Source organism: Gasterosteus aculeatus, chromosome 21 (genome assembly GCF_964276395.1).
Source record: "Gasterosteus aculeatus chromosome 21, fGasAcu3.hap1.1, whole genome shotgun sequence".
NCBI classification, from domain to species: Eukaryota; Metazoa; Chordata; class Actinopteri; order Perciformes; family Gasterosteidae; genus Gasterosteus; species Gasterosteus aculeatus.
This window is the reverse complement of record NC_135708.1, coordinates 20,285,647-20,304,455: the sequence shown is the minus strand read 5'-3', so window position 1 is coordinate 20,304,455 and position 18,809 is coordinate 20,285,647. Positions and strand designations below refer to the sequence as shown.

Sequence of the window (18,809 nt, the reverse complement as noted above, 5' to 3'; positions counted from 1 at the left end):
GTAACATATGAACTGACTGTCACACATTATAGTACTTACGGTGGGGTTCCCCTTTACAAAGAACATTGTACAAATAGACCAAGTAGTTCCAGAGCAGAGGCCAAAAAAAGAGGCTCGTCTGCAAAAGGTTCAAACATTTTGCTCAAAGGCAAATCACGTCATGCATCAGGAATCAGGAAACATTTATTGACAAAATATGTCAAACAAGGAATTTGTCTTGGCGGTTGGTGCGTGACAGTAGACAGTGTGACAATAGACAACAAGACAGCAGTGCACAAGTGATAACATTTTTATTTATAATTTTTTATAATTCCAAAAATTACTATCTTTGTTTTTGGTCTACATAAGAGACCAAAATAAGAGTATAATAATAAATTATTATCATTAAAGTATTATATTAATAATTAATAGTTGAATAATATTTATATTATTAGTATTAGTATAAGTATTACTATAAATATATATTATTACTGTTACTATTGTTATTGCCATCAAAATGATCATTATGTCCAACTTCCTTTTCCCAGGGTTTTACTTTGAAAGTGGTTCCGCTGCTGATTGCCGGGACTTGACGCACGTGGCGGGTGTGCTGGCGTCCCGCAGCTCCTCCAGTCACTCACACCAGCGGCTGCTGTCGCTTCACTTCACGCGAGCAGGTAAGAAGCCAAACAGACGCGTCGCGTCGCAGTTCGCCCTGCGCGGCTCAGCGTGCGCGCGCTTCTGGGCGCATTTAACCGTCTCGGCGTTTGGCGAAGTTGGCTCGTGCGGTGCCAATTAGCGCGGCCGTCTGCGCGTAAAGTCCGCGCGCAAGGAGCGCAGCGGCGACGCGTCTGTCTCTCCGTCTCTGTCTCTCCGTCTCTGTCTCTCTTTTATATTTCGGGCACGTAAGCATCCGTCTCTCTGCAGTGTCCGCGGCATCGCATTCCGGCGCGGTGTTGACTCGGAGATCCGGGAGGGGGCGGGGGGGGGGGGGGGGGGGGCAAACCCTGGCCCGGGGGCGGGTTCGGACCCGGAGGACCGGAACGGGTCGGACCTGATATCTTCCCTCGCTCCTCTCGTCGAAGGGAGTCCGATGCCCGTCGATTAAATCGACTAATTAATAATCTGATGAAGAAGGTTGAAGTGTCAAAAAAGTGTTTTTCTTCCTTCTTGTTTAAACTTGTGGGTGTTTGTAGCGTCTGAAGAGTCACTTTATCGTCACATCTTCAAAGCTCTAAGACCCACGTGAGCAATTTCGCATCCGATTCTGTCGTTGCCATGGAGACGCTTTGCCTTCATTTGTGCAACTTTGGAGATGTTTGGAGATTAAACTGCAATATGTCGGAGCGACTAAACTATTCTTTATGTTTGTATTTGTGACCCAGCAGACGAGAATTAGTCGTCCTCGTCACGACACAGCAGGTCCGGTGACTTATTTCTCTTTTATTTCATTAAACGCTGTTTGTGTGGCGGCGCGTCCGCGTCCGCAAGGCGGTTTGTTGCTCGGTGAGTTAAAGTTAAAGAGGCCAAACAATGACGGATTGTGCCGCTCAGGAATGGAGCTTTTCTTGTTTTCAAATCTCGCTGCATTCCACAATTAATGACAGTCGGCGGCGTAGAGGAGAGTTTTCCTCCTCCGCTCTCGATTACAGTTAAACAATGTTTTTGACACTTGATCAACCTTTTCAGGTGATGTATTAAACTTCACATCCCCATCCAGTCGTGACATGAAGATTCATTGGAAGTCCTGTAGTCTCTCTCTTTTAGCTCCGTCTTGGGTCTCCTCCACCTCCCCGAATGCTTCGGAACTCACTTTAAAGCTCCGCCAGGAGCCGCAAAGAAGTAACGCAACCTGTGTCAAACCCGCGTGACAGATGAGTGTGTACGTAAGGGTGACTTTCGCCCAGGAGGCCGCTGTCAGTCACAGCCCTTCTGCACGTTGTCCTCATGTCGCCATCGTTGCTGAATCTTCCGACGTTGCCACAAGTTGACCTGAATGAAGTTGCTAAATGTTTTCAGCAGTTTTTTGTGTTTTTTCACAAAGCGTAATCTTCAACCGCTGCTAGCTGACCGGGCCTACAGGGGTCAGGGGTCAGGGGTCGACACAATAACAATAAGAAATAAATGTAAAACCAACAGAAGACACGTTTGGCTGCAGAGCGATCAGACACACAACCTGGCTACAAAGACACTCCTAATATGTCAAAACGACCACAAACCGCAGCGCTTTTGAGCCTTCCTGCGTTGCACCATGGGAGTCGTAGTTTGGTGCGTCCTCTCGCAGTGCAGGAAGCCGCTTCCTTTCTTTTTCTTTTCTTTTGTACGTTTTCTGTGTGGAAACGATGTGGAGCAACAAGTCGCCCGTCTGAAGAAAGAGCGGATGTGCTTCCTTTATCTGTTTGATCTGCGCGTGAGTGCAGGGGCGTGTCCGTCCGCGTGTGTGTGTGTGTGTGTGTGTGTGTGTCCGTGTGTGTGTGTGTGTGTGTCCGTGTGTGTTTGGTTTTGGAAGAACCTGCTCTTCTAGACTCAAGTGTGAGTCATTTCTCTCTTTTGTATTGTCATGAATTAAATCGGGCAAAGTGTGTGTGTGTGTGTGTGTGTGTGTGTGTGTGTGTGTGTGATTCCTATACTCTGATAATCACTCCTCCAGCAAACACACAGGCAGGGAGTGCTTAATTGACTTTGTAGGTGTGTGTGTGTGCGTGTGTGTGTGTGCAGCTTCCAACCAGCAGTGACATTTCATGACACACACCAACGAGAGTCAACACGAAACGTCTCCGGGTGAAGAGGGAAGCGGCTGAACGTCAGCGTGAGACGACACAAAGTGACTTGAACAGATTATCTGTTGCTGTCGAGATCGATGAACTATCTGAAGACACACACACACACACACACACACACACACACACACACACACACACACACACACACACACACACAGAGCCGACACACTCCTTCATGTCCAGCACGCCGTCCGTTTCCTTTCTTCAGAAGTTCAGTGGAGTCGTAGAGTCAGCGAGCAGCCGGCAGGTTGAAGGAAGCTGATTGATTGATTGAGAACTTGTCGCCGTGGTATTTGAGCGTCCTCGTGATGGAGGGAGCGTCCCCCGCCTGCCTGAAACGTCTCGGTAAGCAGAGCACTGTGGGGCCACTTGTTCGACTGGTGGAAGCAGGAGATCACGATCATCTGATTAAGCAACAAGCCGCTTCCTAAAGTCAGTGAAAGGTCCCGATGGAGCAAAGGCTTCTGGGTAACCTCCGACCTCATTTGTGTCTCTTTTTGGGGTCATATTTTAGTCTCTTGTTTTTTTTTTCTCCATTTTCACAGTCGTGATTTTTCTGCCAAGGCCCCGTAAAGGAGTGTTTCCTATTTTCCACCACTAGAATTCCTAAATAATCTCTCTAGATATCCGTCTGTGTGCATCCCAGCGTGTGTAGGAAACGGTGCGTGCAGGGACAGAGGTGACCACCAGGCGGCGCTGTGTTTAACAAGGTTCAATTGAGCCTTAATTGACTCACCCGAGTTTCTGCTCCGAAATGTTTGAGGTACATTTGAGTCGCTTTGTGATCGTGACTCATTTCTTTCCCACGCGGATGTTTGCAACATGACCCTGTGTGACAGACGCTTCAGTATTTTTCTGTGGAGATTTGAATGCGTTCTGATCCCGCTGCTTGATAACTTCCATTTGAATCATGCAAAGGCAAAGTGCTGCTGTGCAACGAGTGGAAGAAGCAGAGACAATAAGAAGGTGAAGAACAACTCATGAGCAGCCTGACGTGTCGGCTTCCAACGCGTGACACGTGCTCTGTGTCCATGGACACGCAACACCAACACGCTAAACATCAGCAGCAGCACTGTCGGTCCAAAAACATCAGCGTGCTGACACGCTAAGCTAAGATGCTGGACCTTTCAGACATTGCACCTGCTGAACACATCCGTGTTAATTTGAGGATATAAATGATTCCCTTGAGAGGAGGAAGCGGAGGGAGGAGGCGGCTTTAGGGTACGAGTGGGTCATTTCAGGCCTCGGGGACTCTGACGCCCACCAGACTCCATGGAGAAAAGAGTCAGTTTAAGCAATCCGTCTTCTCGTCGTCACACCCGTCTTCCCTTAATGTTGTGTGAGCTCGTGTGTGTGTGTGTGTGTGTGTGTGTGTGTGTGTGTGTGTGTGTGTGTGTCTCGGTCCTCCTCTGGAATGTCAACAACGAGTCATGCCGGTCTGCTTAACTCAGGTGGGGAAACCAGCTGAACATTACTAAACTAACTAAACATGGAATCAATCCTCAGCACATTTCCTGCCGATCCAAACTCAGAATGAAGGACCGTGGTGGAAAAGTTGATCTTTCTTATAGTGGCCCAAAGCCTCTTCGACACGATCGGTACTTCAAACAGAAAGTCCCGCCCCTTTCCCTTTCTTTCTTTACTCTGATTGGCTGTCCCCCCTGTGTCCCGACCTCCCAGCCCTTCTGTCGGGTCCCGCACAATGTATGTGCGTGTCTCTGGATGTGTGTGTGTGTGTGTGTGTGTGTGTGTGTGCGCAAAGACACTGCAGAGGAGGAGGAGGAAGAAAGAGGAGGAAGAGCGGCGGCTTCTGGCTTTGTTTTTCAGTCTGTTTGACGGACAGTTGAGGGAAGTGATGAAGATGGTGATGATGTGCTTCCTCCACCCTGCGCGGGCTCAGGTCAGTGGAAGCGTCCCGTAGAGCTGCTGTTAGTTGTGTGTTTGTAGTGTGTTAGATGTGTGTTAGTTGTGTATTTGTGCATTCAGGATTCAGCCTGAATCTCTTTTTTTTTTTTTTTTTTGTCCGTCAACTTTTATTTAAATGATCCTTAAGTTTTTCTTTAAGTGTGTTAGATGTGAAGTCGTCAGAGTGTCGTCTTCATTTCCTTTAAGCGTGACACCGACATTGATAACCACGGGTCAGGAAAACACACAACAGCGCGTTCAAAGGAAAAGCTTAAGGGGTCCTGGTACTTCACAGCGAGATCCTATCCGACTCTTTTCTTTGTGTGACCAAACTAGTTCTCATTTGAGAAGCAGGAACCAGCAGACTGAATGAATCCTCCTCATTGATCACCAAATTCTAAGTGCGCGTGTGTGTGTGTTTGTGTGTGTGTCTGTGTGTGTGTGTGTGGACTCGGCCGCCGGCCACCTGGCTGGCGAGTGATGCTCTTTGGGGGGACCGGGGGGGTCGGGGGGGGGGGGGCGATGCTCCAAACTGTACCCAATTATTGTGAGTGCCCACTGGGCCGGTATGACGCGGACGATTAATCATCTTAAAATATATTGTTGTGATTTGTTAATTGTTATATTTGTTATTTCTAAGGTCCACAGCGACCCGCTCGATTCCCCCCTTTGTTTGAGTCACATAGATTCATCCATTCATCCATTCATCTGTCCTCAAGGAGAGATTCAGGTTGTTCGGGTTCGGAAACGATGCTAAAATAATATAACATATTGTGGTCTTGGTTGAAACGGGTGACGGATGCTGTTTGTTACCAGAGTGATCAATAACCGTGCAGCTCTGTCCGGTCTTCCTTCACCACCACACAGCGGTTCATGTCGGCTCTGTGATCTCTGGCTTGTGGAGGTGATTTTCATCCTCAGACGGCTTTGTTTGACTCTCTGCCTCCTTTCACTCCTCCATCTTTAATCCTGCTGCTTCTCTGCTTGTTTTCTTCTTTGCTCCACCTCTGCAGACACCTCGTTTTCACACACATTTCCACACTGACACGCTTCTCCTTAACGCGGCGGGAGGTTTGCATACTCCGGTCTGAGTGCGTCTGTCTGTCTGTGTGTGTCTGTCTGTGTGCATGTAACCAAATAGCTCTGCAGCATCATGCGAGTACAGTAAAGGTCGCTGCGTTTGCATTTAGTTTGTTTGCAGAGAGAAACGCTACCTGAGCTGAAGGGCGAAGCCGACGTAGGTCGATGTTATTTCATATTCATTTCTAAAATATGAGATATTGTTGTAGCTTGATTTGATCACCCTTTTAAGGCTCAGGTCTTCTGCGGCTGGTCACCAGGTGACGGAACATCAGGAGACACTTTTCTCATATAAAGATCAAATCCCCTGAGAAGGGAACTGGATCATTTGGACATTTTGCTCCAACTAAAGTCACAGGCTCCACCCTTATCTTAAGCTTTATTGTCCAATTGAGGTAAATGATGCAGGGCAAACTACTAAATTACATCCTTTATCGTTTCAAGTGCAAATTGTAACCAGAAATGTCATTTATTACAGAACTAAGCAGCCTTTAAACCACAATATTAACTGTACTTTGGCCTCTGAGGTCGACTGGACGAGGAAGTGAAAGCAAACCGTCCTCAGACGAACCACAGCTCAACTCAACGAAATCGACAGAAGCCAACTTCCCTGATTGTGCAACAGGATAAACCAGAATAATAGACGAGAGGAGTTTAGTCACCTTGTGCGAGAGACTTCTCGTCTCCGCTGTTTTCACCTTATTTCAGATGTTTAATGCGATCTTCAGTTTGAATAATTAGAGCAGCGTCCTCGTGTCGCATGAAAAGCGTCAGTCTGACCTTTAAATCTGACTAAACCAACCAGAGGGTGTTGATTATTCTCCATGGAACCAACCAGACGTCGGCCTGCAGCGCTGCAAGCGAACGCGGACACAAGCGCGTGGGGAGCCGCGGCGTCTTGGTTGATGATGATTGATTATCAGAAGCGGGTTTAGATCCAGCGCCTCTGCTGCTCTTCCGCTGGGTCCGATCGGAAAGGGATCGGATGTCCCGTCCCGGGCCGGGGGAACCGGGGGGATCCTCGGCCCGGGGTTACATTATTCATCCCGTCTCCTCCCCCTCACCTGTGCCTCCAGGTGAGCCCCGGGCTCCGGACTGAGTGCTAGCCATGCTGCGGCAGAGCGAGCCGACCTCCAGCACGCTGCAGCTGGTCGCCAACGACTTGACCGGCATCATGGAGACGCTGGACAGCCGCGAGCTCGACCTGGAAGACGGCGAGTACGACACGACCGACGCCCACGGCTCAGGTGAGCGGGTACACCCCCACCGTTCACTCTACCCCACCCCCCCCACCTGACACCTGTCTTTGTGCGTCCCGCAGCCGAGCGCCTTCCCTTCACGGCCGTCTACCACATGGTGGCTTTCAAGGAGGCCGAGGCCAACGTCTTCCTGTCCTCGCCGGTCACGGCCAAGTTCCTGGAGGTGGAGCGCTTCACCAAGAACCAGGACCGCTTCAACGTGACGGCGCAGAGGAGCGTCAACAAGGTGCCGCGTCCGCCGTCTTGGTTCTGGGTTCTTAATGTAAAACTCTTTGGGGGGGTCACAGGTCAAGTCAGGCTGCTGTCCTCAATTTAGTATTTATTAGTGTTATTCTTTGTTTTTTTAGCTGCTTAGAGCTACATTTAGGAAATTGAATATTGCGATAAATATCTAATATCCATTTGGATTTATTTGAATTTATCAGCAAAACTAAATCTTACAAGGACTTTAAAATTCACGTTTTCCGAGTACTTATGTTCACAGAACAAACTTGAACGCGTCACCATGTAACTCAATGGAACCTCGGTTAACGTTAGCTGTTAGCTGTTAGCTGTTAGCTCAGGGGTTTCATGAGGTTGAAGTTAAAGGAACAGAAACAAATCCAACTGTGCCGACTGCATGAAATAATTCACGTTTTGCATTTTAAATCGTAGTGTATTTATATTATAATATTACATCTGTTTGTTCAATGTAAGACGTCGATTGTCTCCCTCTGACCTCTGACCCTCCGCTCAGTCACTGCCGGCGGTGTTTAACATCGAGATGAAACACGGCGAGTTCACCTGGCTGGTGAAGAAGAAGGAGAAGCACTTTATGGAGCTCCACAGGGAGCTGAGGACCTACAAGACCTTCATGAAGCTGCCGCTGCCCACGAGAAGGTGACCCAGGTCGTTCTTCTCAGGTTGGAGCTCACTCGAACCCTCGGCTTCAACCTCTCTCTCCCTCTGCAGCCACACGGTGAGGAGGCTGTCGGCGGCGAGGAGCGAGGTGAAACCAATCCCCAACCTGCCCAGAGGAGGAGGAGACGAGCTGGAGAGAGACGGCCAGGTCTCCAGTCGACGGGTAAGGACCTCCTCCACCCGTCCGACCTCCATCACCTTCTGCCTTTGTTTCCCGGCTGATGTTTGTCTCGCGTTTGCAGAAACAACTGGAGGATTACTTGAACAACCTGCTGAAGATGCCGATGTACAGGAACTACCACGCAACGGTCCGGTGATGTTCACATCGGAGCGGTCGGTCAGAAAGATGATTCACGTGCAGCAACGTGGGAACATTTGTTTCTGCCTTTCAGATGGAGTTCATCGATATCAGCCAGCTGTCCTTTATCCACGACCTGGGACCGAAGGGCCTGTAAGAACATCTCAGTCATCTTTAAAAACCTATAAAAAAATAGTGTTTGTACAGTTTATAAATTATATTATATGAGCAAACGATGCCAATAAATAGAAAAGAACAAAGATAAACATCCTTCTTCTATTCAAACATTTATATGAATGAAGTTTCTTTCAACCCTTGATAAACACAAATGGACTAATGTCCTTTATTCTGTAATGTAATATAATATAAGCCTTTCTGTGGGGTTCATGGGAGCTTTGTCTTTCAGAGAAGGAATGGTGCTGAAGAGATCCGGAGGCCATCGGATCCCCGGATTGAACTGCTGTGGTCGAAGCAGAATGTGTTACCGCTGGTCCAAACGGTGAGAAGATCTATGGATCTCCACTTCAGATCACAAGATCCATGGATCTCCACTTCAGATCACAAGATCCATGGATCTCCACTTCAGATCACGAGATCTATGGATCTCCACTTCAGATCACGAGATCCATGGATCTCCACTTCAGATCACAAGATCCATGGATCTCCACTTCAGATCACGAGATCTATGGATCTCCACTTCAGATCACGAGATCCATGGATCTCCACTTCAGATCACAAGATCCATGGATCTCCACTTTAGATCACGAGATCTATGGATCTCCACTTTAGATCACGAGATCTATGGATCTCCACTTTAGATCACGAGATCCATGGATCTCCACTTTAGATCACGAGATCCATGGATCTCCACTTCAGATCACGAGATCCATGGATCTCCACTTTAGATCACGAGATCCATGGATCTCCACTTTAGATCACGAGATCCATGGATCTCCACTTTAGATCACGAGATCCATGGATCTCCACTTTAGATCACGAGATCCATGGATCTCCACTTTAGATCACGAGATCCATGGATCTCCACTTTAGATCACGAGATCCATGGATCTCCACTTTAGATCACGAGATCCATGGATCTCCACTTTAGATCACGAGATCCATGGATCTCCACTTTAGATCACGAGATCCATGGATCTCCACTTTAGATCACGAGATCCATGGATCTCCACTGTAGATCACGAGATCCATGGATCTCCACTGTAGATCACGAGATCCATGGATCTACAGTAGCATTTTACTCAAATATGCGTGACCATTCCTCTCTGTTTGTATATTTACACACAAAACTTATGTAACTATATAAATAGGTGGCTGGTGGTGAAGGACTCGTTCCTGCTCTACATGAAGCCCGACTCGGGCGCCGTCTCCTTTGTGATGCTCTTCGACAAAGAGTTCAGCATCAAGATGGACTCCAAAGACACGGAGACCAAACACGGTGTCCGCATCGACAGCCTGTCCAGGTGTGTGGGAGACGTACCTGTGTGACTACAGGAGCCCATCTGAGCTGGTCTAATAAGAGACAAAAGACAAGAGAGACACGTGAAGGATGTTCACGACGTTTATTCTGATGAATCGTTTGGCTTTGGATGGTAGAACTTGACTTGAAGCATTTTTTTATCTGCTCCTTCAGATTTTGTTGTTTGCTGGATATTACTGTTTTTTTAAAGATATAAGTGTAGATATATATTTTTGGATGTACATTTTCTTATTAATTTACATATTACAAAATATTACAAAAATAAGAGAATAAACTCATTGATCTATATGGTGACGAAGGATCCATGTTGAACCTTTACCAACTTCCTTTAGCTCTATTAAGCCCCCGAACCCAACAAACAACAGGCTTTACCATGAGATTCCCCAATTTCCAACAGTCCCTGAACTCCTCATACAGGACATTTGGGAAAGAAATTCCATCAGTGTCACTTTATTCCACTGACCAACACCCGTTCTTCAGTGTGACGGACATCGGACAGGAAATCAGCGACACACAAGGAGCCCCCTTTTCTTTCTAAGTCTGTGTGTGTGTGTGTGTGTGTGTGTGTGTGTGTGTGTGTGTGTGTGTGTGTGTGTGTGTGTCTCCAGGTCGCTGGTGCTGAAGTGCAGCAGCTACAGACACGCCCGCTGGTGGGGTCAGGCCATCGAGGGCTTCGTCCACAAGCACGGCGCCGCCTTCCTCAAGGACCACCGCTTCGGCTCCTTCGCCAGGGAGGAGGTCAACATCCCCGCCAAATGGTAACCACGGCAACCAGCCGGACACCCCCCCCCCCCCCCCCCGCCCCTTTTTTTTTTTAAAGATTAAGGGAAACAAGTTCACCTTTCGGTCTCAGCGGACTCTTTATCTGCATTAGTGGCCAGATGTTGATGACAAAGTCTAGACAAGTGTGTGTGTGTGTGTGTGTGTGTGTGTGTGTGTGTCTCGCTGGAGTAACCTGACACAAAGCGAGGGAAAGTGAGCCTCACCTGTCTCCCTGATGGGAAACACTATACTGCCTGTGAGACGCACACACTGTGTGTGCGTTAAATGCATATTGATGGGAGGGTTTGTTTGTGTTGTTCTTTCTGTCTAATGGTGTGTGTGTGTGTGTGTGTGTCCTCTACAGGTATGTGAATGGACAAACGTACATGGAGGACGTGGCTGATGCTCTTGAAGAAGCCAAGGAAGAAATCTTCATCACAGACTGGTGGTACGTGTGTGTATGTTTGTGCGTGTTGTGTGGTCTGAAGGTGTGTGTCTCTCAGTGCGGTGAAAACCTCCCCAAGAGGTGACCGCCAAGTGCAAACAGATCTGTTACAGAGTCTCTGACTACTGTTACTCATGTAATGGGAAGATGATATGTAACCCTTTTAAATGCTTCATTTGTATAACCAGTTTATAAGTTGCAAGTGCTTAGATCACAAACACACACACACACACACACACACACGTAGTATTGAAATGTGTGTGTCTGTAAGGGCTTTACAGTATCTAAAGTATTGTAAGAAGTACTCCTGAGTAAATGGTAGTAGTGCAAAGACTGTTAGGATAAAAAAAACCCCATCACATTCTGTATACTCTACAATGTACTGTAGTACTATTGGTAGAAAGTACTGCCATTAAACTGTACTCAAGAATCCAACAATGTAATGTGTCTGCGTCGCTGCACAGGTTGAGTCCGGAGATCTTCCTGAAGAGGCCGGTTGTCGAGGGCAACCGCTGGCGCCTGGACTGCGTCCTGAAACGCAAAGCGGTGAGCAGGAAGCCACGGAGACAAATGACAACTAAAAACTTCTATTTTCAAATAAATGTGAAGGTTAATTTGAGAATGAAAAAAAATATTTATCTATTTATTTGTCACGCTACTCATTTTTTAAATTACTTATTTAAACGTATGAAATAATGAATGTGTGTCCGTCGTTGTTTCCGTAGCAACAAGGCGTGCGGATCTTTGTGATGCTGTACAAGGAGGTGGAGTTGGCGCTGGGCATCAACTCGGGATACAGCAAGAGAACGCTGCTGACCCTTCACCCCAACATCAAGGCCGGTCCATGTTTCCTGTGTTATCTGTTTTATTTATTCTTTGTATTAAAATGCAGTTTTCATTCCTCTATTTCTTTATTCATTATATTACATTATTCATTAAATTCCTACAGTTCTTTCTTTATTGTAATAAATGATTCATTAAATGAATAAGTGAATTCTTTCTGCTCGACTCGTTTACGGAGCCTCGAGTGGCCATTTGAGGAACTGCAGTTCTGTCTTGAGTTCTTGCATTTAATTATTTTTTTACTCCCCCCCCCGAAGGTGATGCGTCACCCCGACCACGTCTCCTCCGCCGTCTACCTGTGGGCGCATCACGAGAAGATCATCGTCGTCGACCAATCGGTGGCCTTCGTGGGCGGGATCGACCTGGCGTACGGTCGCTGGGACGACCGGGAGCACCGGCTGACGGACGTGGGGAGCGTCACCCTCACGAACCCGGAGCAGGTCGCTCGTTCTTCACCTTTTTAATCAGTCAAATCGACACCAGCAGCCCTCATTTGATTCGTTTTACACGCCGACGTGTTGACGTTATTCTCAGGGGGAAGACGGCTCCTCTGGGACGGCCGCCCCGGCTAACAGCGACGCCGCCGTCGCCCAGGGCAACGGGAGAGGCATCTTCACGGTGACGGACTCGGTGGACCAGCCCAGGCTGAAGGGTCAGGGGAGGACGAGGAGGAGCAGGTTCAGCATCAGGAAACACCTGCAGAAACACGGACTGGCCCACGCTGACAGCGACAGCAAGCTGGAGGAGGCCGAGAGTGAGTGCATGTGTATCCAGTTCATGTTATAAAGGCCACCGCTGTGTTCTGAGAGGTGGAGCCTGTTTGTGTGAATGGAGTCTGGTGGTGGACCACAGAATCAGAACATCTTCTTGTACCTTGTCCCTTAATGTTCGTCGTTGAGCGGCGAGCGTTGTGAAGCCGCGGCGGCTCTTTAGGCCTCACGGGTAGACGGCGGCGTGTTCCGTCTCTCTGTGTCTGTGTCAGGTTGGTCCAGCAGCTTCACCAGCCAGCGCGCGCTGGTCCCCGAGACCAGGACGGGTGCCCCGCCGGGCTGGCGCCGGGCCGGTGAGCCCCCCTATACAGCCCCCCATCCAACCCCCCATCCGACCCCCACCCAGCCCTCCATCCAGCCCCCCACCTGCCCCCCATCCGACTGCTGTGCTGTGTTTTTTTGATCTGGATTGAAACGACCTTTTGGTCCCTTTGTGTCTTTGGAGAACATTTAGGTTTCTACGGTGCAGCTTCAGTCGCTGGATCTTTTACTTCATTTAGAGGGAATTATTATTTGGGACTATTAGAACTTTGTGACTGATTTTAACGACAGAAACATCAACAAATTGAGTTGATGGACCAAAGCTTGGAGGCATTAAGGTGATCGAACACACAAAATCTGTTAAATACTGATTTGCAAGTGTAAAAGACAATAAAAAGTCTTAAACAGAAGTATCCTTCTCTGCTGGAGTAAACAAGTTATTTATCAATCGCTATTTAAAACTGTCAACAAATGAGGTTGTAATAACTTTGAACCAACAGCTGATTGCTTTTCATTTCCTCACATTGTTTGTTTTCATGTATTTCAGATATGTGAAATAATTCAAACAACGTTTGAGGTGTGTGTGCAGTGTGCATCCCTCCTCTGGGGTTCAGTGATCTATGAGAACATGACTCGACTTCTCGTGGCTTTAGTTTGAAGCCAGTAGCTTTTAGAGGCCGAGGTTTGAGGCTGAGGTTTGAGGCTGAGGTTTCATCACGTCGCTGTTTTGTTTAGGAAGCCACTCGACGTGCAGCTTGCAGACCGACGTCGGGCCGCTGCTGGGAAACGCGCGCTTCTGGCACGGGAAGGACTACTGCAACTTTGTGTACAAGGACTGGATCCAGCTGGAAAAACCCTTTGCAGGTCAGGACGCCGCCGCCGCCGCCGCCCCCGGTCCTTCCAAGTGGCGAGCGAGCCATTTCTTTTCTTACTTCCCCTCTGGCGTTTCCCCCGCTGTAGATTTCATCGACCGACACACGACCCCCAGGATGCCGTGGCACGACATCTCCTCGGCGGTTCACGGGAAAGCGGCCCGGGACGTGGCCAGACACTTCATCCAGAGGTGGAACTTCACCAAGGTCAGAGCAGCAGACTCGATATTTAAGCTACTTACCTGTGGAAGTGATGAAATCAGGTCTGTGGAAGACGACAGGAATCGGTTGTTCTTATATTTTCTCCCCCAGCTGGTGAAGCCTAAGTACCGCTCCCTGTCGTACCCGTACCTGCTGCCCAAGTCTCACACCACGGCCGCGGAGCAGCGCTACCAGGTCCCCGGCTGCACGCCGGCCCGGGTGCAGGTCGGTGCAGCACTTTGCATCACGGGAGAGCGTTTGAGTGGTGTCCCACAATGCAATGCAACGGGGTGAAACAGCGTCTCTCTATCTCGCTTGCTCCTTCAGATCCTCCGCTCGGCCTGCGATTGGTCGGCTGGCATCAAGTACCACGAGGAGTCGATCCACAACGCCTACGTGCACGTCATCCAGAGCAGCCGCCACTTTGTCTACATCGAGGTTTCCTTCCACTCGCCGATGCACCGTTTGATAAATCATCCCTTCTATGTTTCAGCTGATTAGCTTTTCCTTTCAGTGCTCATTGAAACAATCAATTCTTTTAAATCGGTGAAACTTGAAGAATCTTTTTCTCCTCAACTTAAATTGGGATTAAATTCAAATGTAAAGTTGTTGTGGTTTTGCGTTTTTCAGAATCAGTTCTTCATCAGCTGTGCAGACAACAGACTCGTCTTCAACAAGATAGGAGACGCTATAGCCGAGCGCATCATCAGAGCACACAAGTGAGCACGCGCACACACACACACACACGCATGAAAACATGAAAATAAAGCTTCAAATCACTAAGCGGCGTCGCTCCCTCTCGCCTGCAGGGAGGGGAAGAAGTACCGCGTGTACGTGGTGACGCCGCTGCTGCCGGGCTTCGAAGGAGACATCAACACCGGGGGGGGCAGCGCCATCCAGGCCGTCATGCACTTCAACTACAGGTGTGTGTCTGTGTGTGAGTGTGTGTGTGTGTGTGTGTGTGTGTGTGTGTGTGTGAGAGTGTGTTTGTGATGATGAAGCCTTTTACCCACCTTCTGTTTCTTTAAGGATTAGAGAAAGACTTCTGCCACACCTTGACCTTTGTACACACGTGTGTGTGTGTGTGTGTGTGTGTCATTCCTTTTGAGGCTGACATTCCTTGTGTAGTCTCTATTCTTGAGTAAACACTCAGGCTCACACACACACACACACACACACACAGGCTCCCCTATGCGCGCGCATGCACACAGACACACACACATTACATTACACACACACACACAGGCTTAAGGAACGTCTTCTGCTCCCCCTGCAGGACCATGAACCGAGGAGACCACTCCATCATCTCCCAGCTGCAGAGAGAGAGTGAGTCGGATTCTGTTCACGACTCTTTGGACATTTTCTTTTGAAGTCGTCTGTTTCCTGGGTGACGCCGTTTCAGAGCGCTTGTATTTGACCCTTAAATCGAATTGTTCGTTGTGGCGCCATCTGGTGGCGAGGTCCCAGATCCCCCCAGCAGAAACGCTTTAGTTTATTTGTATATATTATTTTATTATTTGTACATCATCTCTGTGTTCGATCTTCTATATATATATATAAATAATGTTTATTTTTCCCCCTTGTAGAGATTAAATTTGTGCGATGTTGTGTAAATGTGTGCGGTTTGCAGTAGGCGACCAGTGGATGAACTACATCTCCATCGCCGGCCTGCGGACCCACGCCGAGCTGGAGGGGAAGCTGGTCACCGAGCTCATCTACGTGCACAGCAAGATGCTCATCGCCGACGACAACACCGTCATCATCGGTACCTGTACTTGTACTTGTACCTGTACCGGTACTTGAACTCCGGTGCCGCGGCGCCCCCTGCTGGCGGACTCACCGGTCTCCTCTTCTGGTCCTGCAGGGTCGGCCAACATCAACGACAGGAGCATGCTGGGAAAGAGGGACAGCGAGGTGGCGGTGATCGTGGAGGACTCGGAGACGGTTACCGGGGTGATGGACGGGCAGGAGTACCGGGCCGGCAAATACGCCCTGCGGCTCCGCCTCGAGTGCTTCAGGTACGGAAACGTACTTTGTTTTTGCTTATTTATTTTCCTCCTCCGGTTGTGTTGCGCATCTTTATGCCGTCGTTGTGCATCTTTTCCTCACTTTGTTTCTTCTTTAGATAATTTTGTGCCTTTTTTTTGTTTTGTGGATTTGCGTCTCTTTGCAGCCCTTTTGTGAGTATTTGTTGACTTTTTGTGTCTCTTTTTTCACTTTGTGGCACACGTGTGTCTGTTTTGTGTGTTTTTGTAGTAATTCTGTCTTAATTATGTGTCGTTTTCCGGTCGTATTGTGTCATTCGTGATCTCTTATGTTGTGTCTGTTTGTGGTCACTTTTGTTTCTTTCAGACTTTCAGAACCCGTTTTAATCACTGACGTGTCAAACGTCGACTTAAACGTGCTGCTTTACTTTCATCATCACGACCGCTTCTCAACATCACTCGCAACTTCCTGCAGCGACTCGAGTTCCTCTTTGTTCCCTCACCCCTCCTCACCCCTCTCCCCCCTCCTCTCAGGATGATTTTGGGTGCCAACACGGACGCGTCCATCGACGTGTCCGATCCCCTCAGCGATCATTTCTACAAGGAGATCTGGATGTCGACCTGCGCTCGAAACGCTGCCATCTACCAGAAGGTGCGTCTGGCTCTTCGCGTCATCGGACGGGTCCTTTGACATTTGCACCCGTTTGCAAACCTTCTCTCGCTCCCGTCGGTCCTCTTCTTTCTTCCTCCAGGTCTTCAGAAGTCTTCCGTCCAGCGACGTCCGTAGCATCCTGGAGCTGGAGGGCTACCTCGCCGAGCCGGGCCTGGAGAAGGAGGACCCGGTCCGGGCTCGCGAGGAGCTGCAGAGGATCCGCGGATTCTTGGTCCAGTTCCCTCTGCAGTTCCTGTCCGAGCAGAACCTGCTGCCCCCCATCGGCTCCAAGGAGGCCATGGTGCCCATGGAGGTCTGGACCTGAGGCCTCGGCAACACCACAACATCCGGACGGCTTGCAGGTTCCAAAGAACCCGACTCGTGCCATTTTGGAGGTCAAAGCGGCTGAAAACAACCTTTTGAGATACGGTTTTAGCGTTATTTACTCCCAGTTACATCAGATAGCTGCATGTGACGATATCTGGCCTTTGCACAACAAAATATATGTAACTGTTTGTTTGTGCAGTAGAATCATTTATGCACAAAGTAACAAAGCGTTTCTTTGGCGCAGCAGAGATAAAAACCTCACTGATGATGATGATGATACACTTTCAGAGGAACAAACACGAGCGGTCACATGATCAAACGGGTGAAACCTCACTTTCCGTTCGCAGGGGCGGTTTGTGAGATTTGATGCCATCTCGGTTTGGCTTCGCAGATTGCAATACGTTATACATAATTACATGATAAAAAAATAATATATATATATGTTCAGCTATAATGTATAATGACGCCCCCAGAGCTGATTATACACAAAAGAAAACATAACTATAAATATAATACTCGCTGAACAACAGCTACTTGGCCTCCGTGAGGAGAGGCTTCTAGCTGCAAAATCACCCAGAATGGCGTCCGCTGTGTTCAAGGACGCCAGCGGTGCACCGGCGCGTGCACCTGAGCCAGATCACACGTACGCGTGTGCCGCTGTGACAACGCAGAGGACACGCGTGTACCGACGCACAGCAGGCGTTTACAAGAAGGACAAGCGATGAGCGATAGGCTCCGCCCACTCTGCTACCACACTATGCAACGACAGAGAGACAAAGTGGCTTTGGCGAGGACGTCCCCGGGCGTCTCTGAAGCTTTAATATTTATGTCAAACAGGAAATCACAAGTGCCAAAGTGGAGCGACTGTTGAGAGCAGATCCGTGCATCCCGGAGACCTTCACGCCGTGATCGGCGCTCTGGAGAAGCGTCTTGATTCACGGGTCGGTCTTTTCCGCGTGATGGTGATGAGTGAGCGACTATAATTTGGGTGAATCTTTATTCGTTAATAAACATTCATTTGTTTCTCGAGTATATTGCAGACTTCTTTCTTGTTGTAAAAGTGTTGCATGCAAAAGAACCTTTCCAGGAAACCAGGAAACGACCGAATGAAGCTCTGCGCTCCTCTTTCGTTTGGTGGTTTTCTCACAGATTCGTGCATGATGAACAGTTTTTACTGTAAAGGAGGAAAGTTTTAGCTTTCACAGCTTTAAGATGTTTATCGGTGCCGGTTTGAGGGTTTTTTTACTCGTAAATATGCACTTTTAAGTGTAACACGGATGTGGGAGGTGGAAACAGGAGGCCTTAAATACAACGTCTGATAATCACAATTATTTGGGTGAAGGTTCTGCACGTGTCCTCTCCTCCGTTTCTGCCTCCGGCTCCAGCGCATCTCCTTAAGCTTCAAACCAGTGGAACGTGTTACGAGGTGAAGTTTGTTTCTCAGCACCCACAGTGAATTTAAAGTCAGAAAGGTCGATATGATCTCGGTGTTCGATCTCCTCCTAATGATGCATATCGAGTGCGGATGGAACCTCACATTTCATTGAGTGCCTGTGTCTCCATGACTGTTGCTTCCTCTCGTGATCTGCACGCTGTTTGTGGCTCGATGGAATAAATAAACAAAGTAGTACGTTATTGGTCCTCTTATCGTGTGACACACTGATCTCATGACATAAGATTCCTCAAGTGAAACGTTGTGTTCTTCATCATGATGAATGTGATGAACCTCTGGAGACCCAACAACAACGGAATCAACGGCTGAATCTGACTACGCTGTTTTCTAATTTAAGAAACATTTTAGACGTATCTTTAGTGTCTGGATGACAGGCTTTGGGTGGAGGGGGGGGCTGAATTTATAAAGAAATTAATTTATATTACATATTTTTAGGATTTGCAATGAGTTTTTTAAGGTCTGGTGGGGAATCTTCATTAGTGTCTATCAGCAGAAATGTAATATCACATTCATTTATCTGGAGGTTTTCTCCTGAA

The 18,809-nt window shown here is 48.3% G+C and overlaps 1 protein-coding gene across 2 annotated transcripts; it reads left to right on the top strand.

The window, feature by feature from the left end:
• The first annotated feature begins 523 nt into the window (after window positions 1-523).
• On the top strand, window positions 524-17,852 carry pld1b (phospholipase D1b). Of its 2 annotated transcripts, none has more exons than XM_078096246.1 (26): window positions 524-656; window positions 6,824-6,994; window positions 7,069-7,232; window positions 7,743-7,885; window positions 7,958-8,069; window positions 8,149-8,214; window positions 8,299-8,357; window positions 8,611-8,703; window positions 9,533-9,685; window positions 10,311-10,460; window positions 10,829-10,912; window positions 11,374-11,455; window positions 11,635-11,745; window positions 12,010-12,192; window positions 12,287-12,506; window positions 13,519-13,647; window positions 13,744-13,862; window positions 13,968-14,081; window positions 14,184-14,294; window positions 14,487-14,575; window positions 14,666-14,779; window positions 15,133-15,182; window positions 15,487-15,621; window positions 15,721-15,874; window positions 16,376-16,493; window positions 16,594-17,852. In XM_078096246.1, the coding sequence occupies exons 2-26, from the start codon at window positions 6,856-6,858 to the stop codon at window positions 16,816-16,818; spliced, it is 3,117 nt and encodes a 1,038-aa protein (XP_077952372.1). In that variant the 5' UTR covers window positions 524-656; window positions 6,824-6,855; the 3' UTR covers window positions 16,819-17,852. The 2 variants fall into 2 exon arrangements, with proteins under 2 accessions (XP_077952372.1, XP_077952373.1); XM_078096247.1 differs by lacking the exon at window positions 524-656 and adding an exon at window positions 3,176-4,662.
• The last annotated feature ends 957 nt before the right edge of the window (window positions 17,853-18,809 follow it).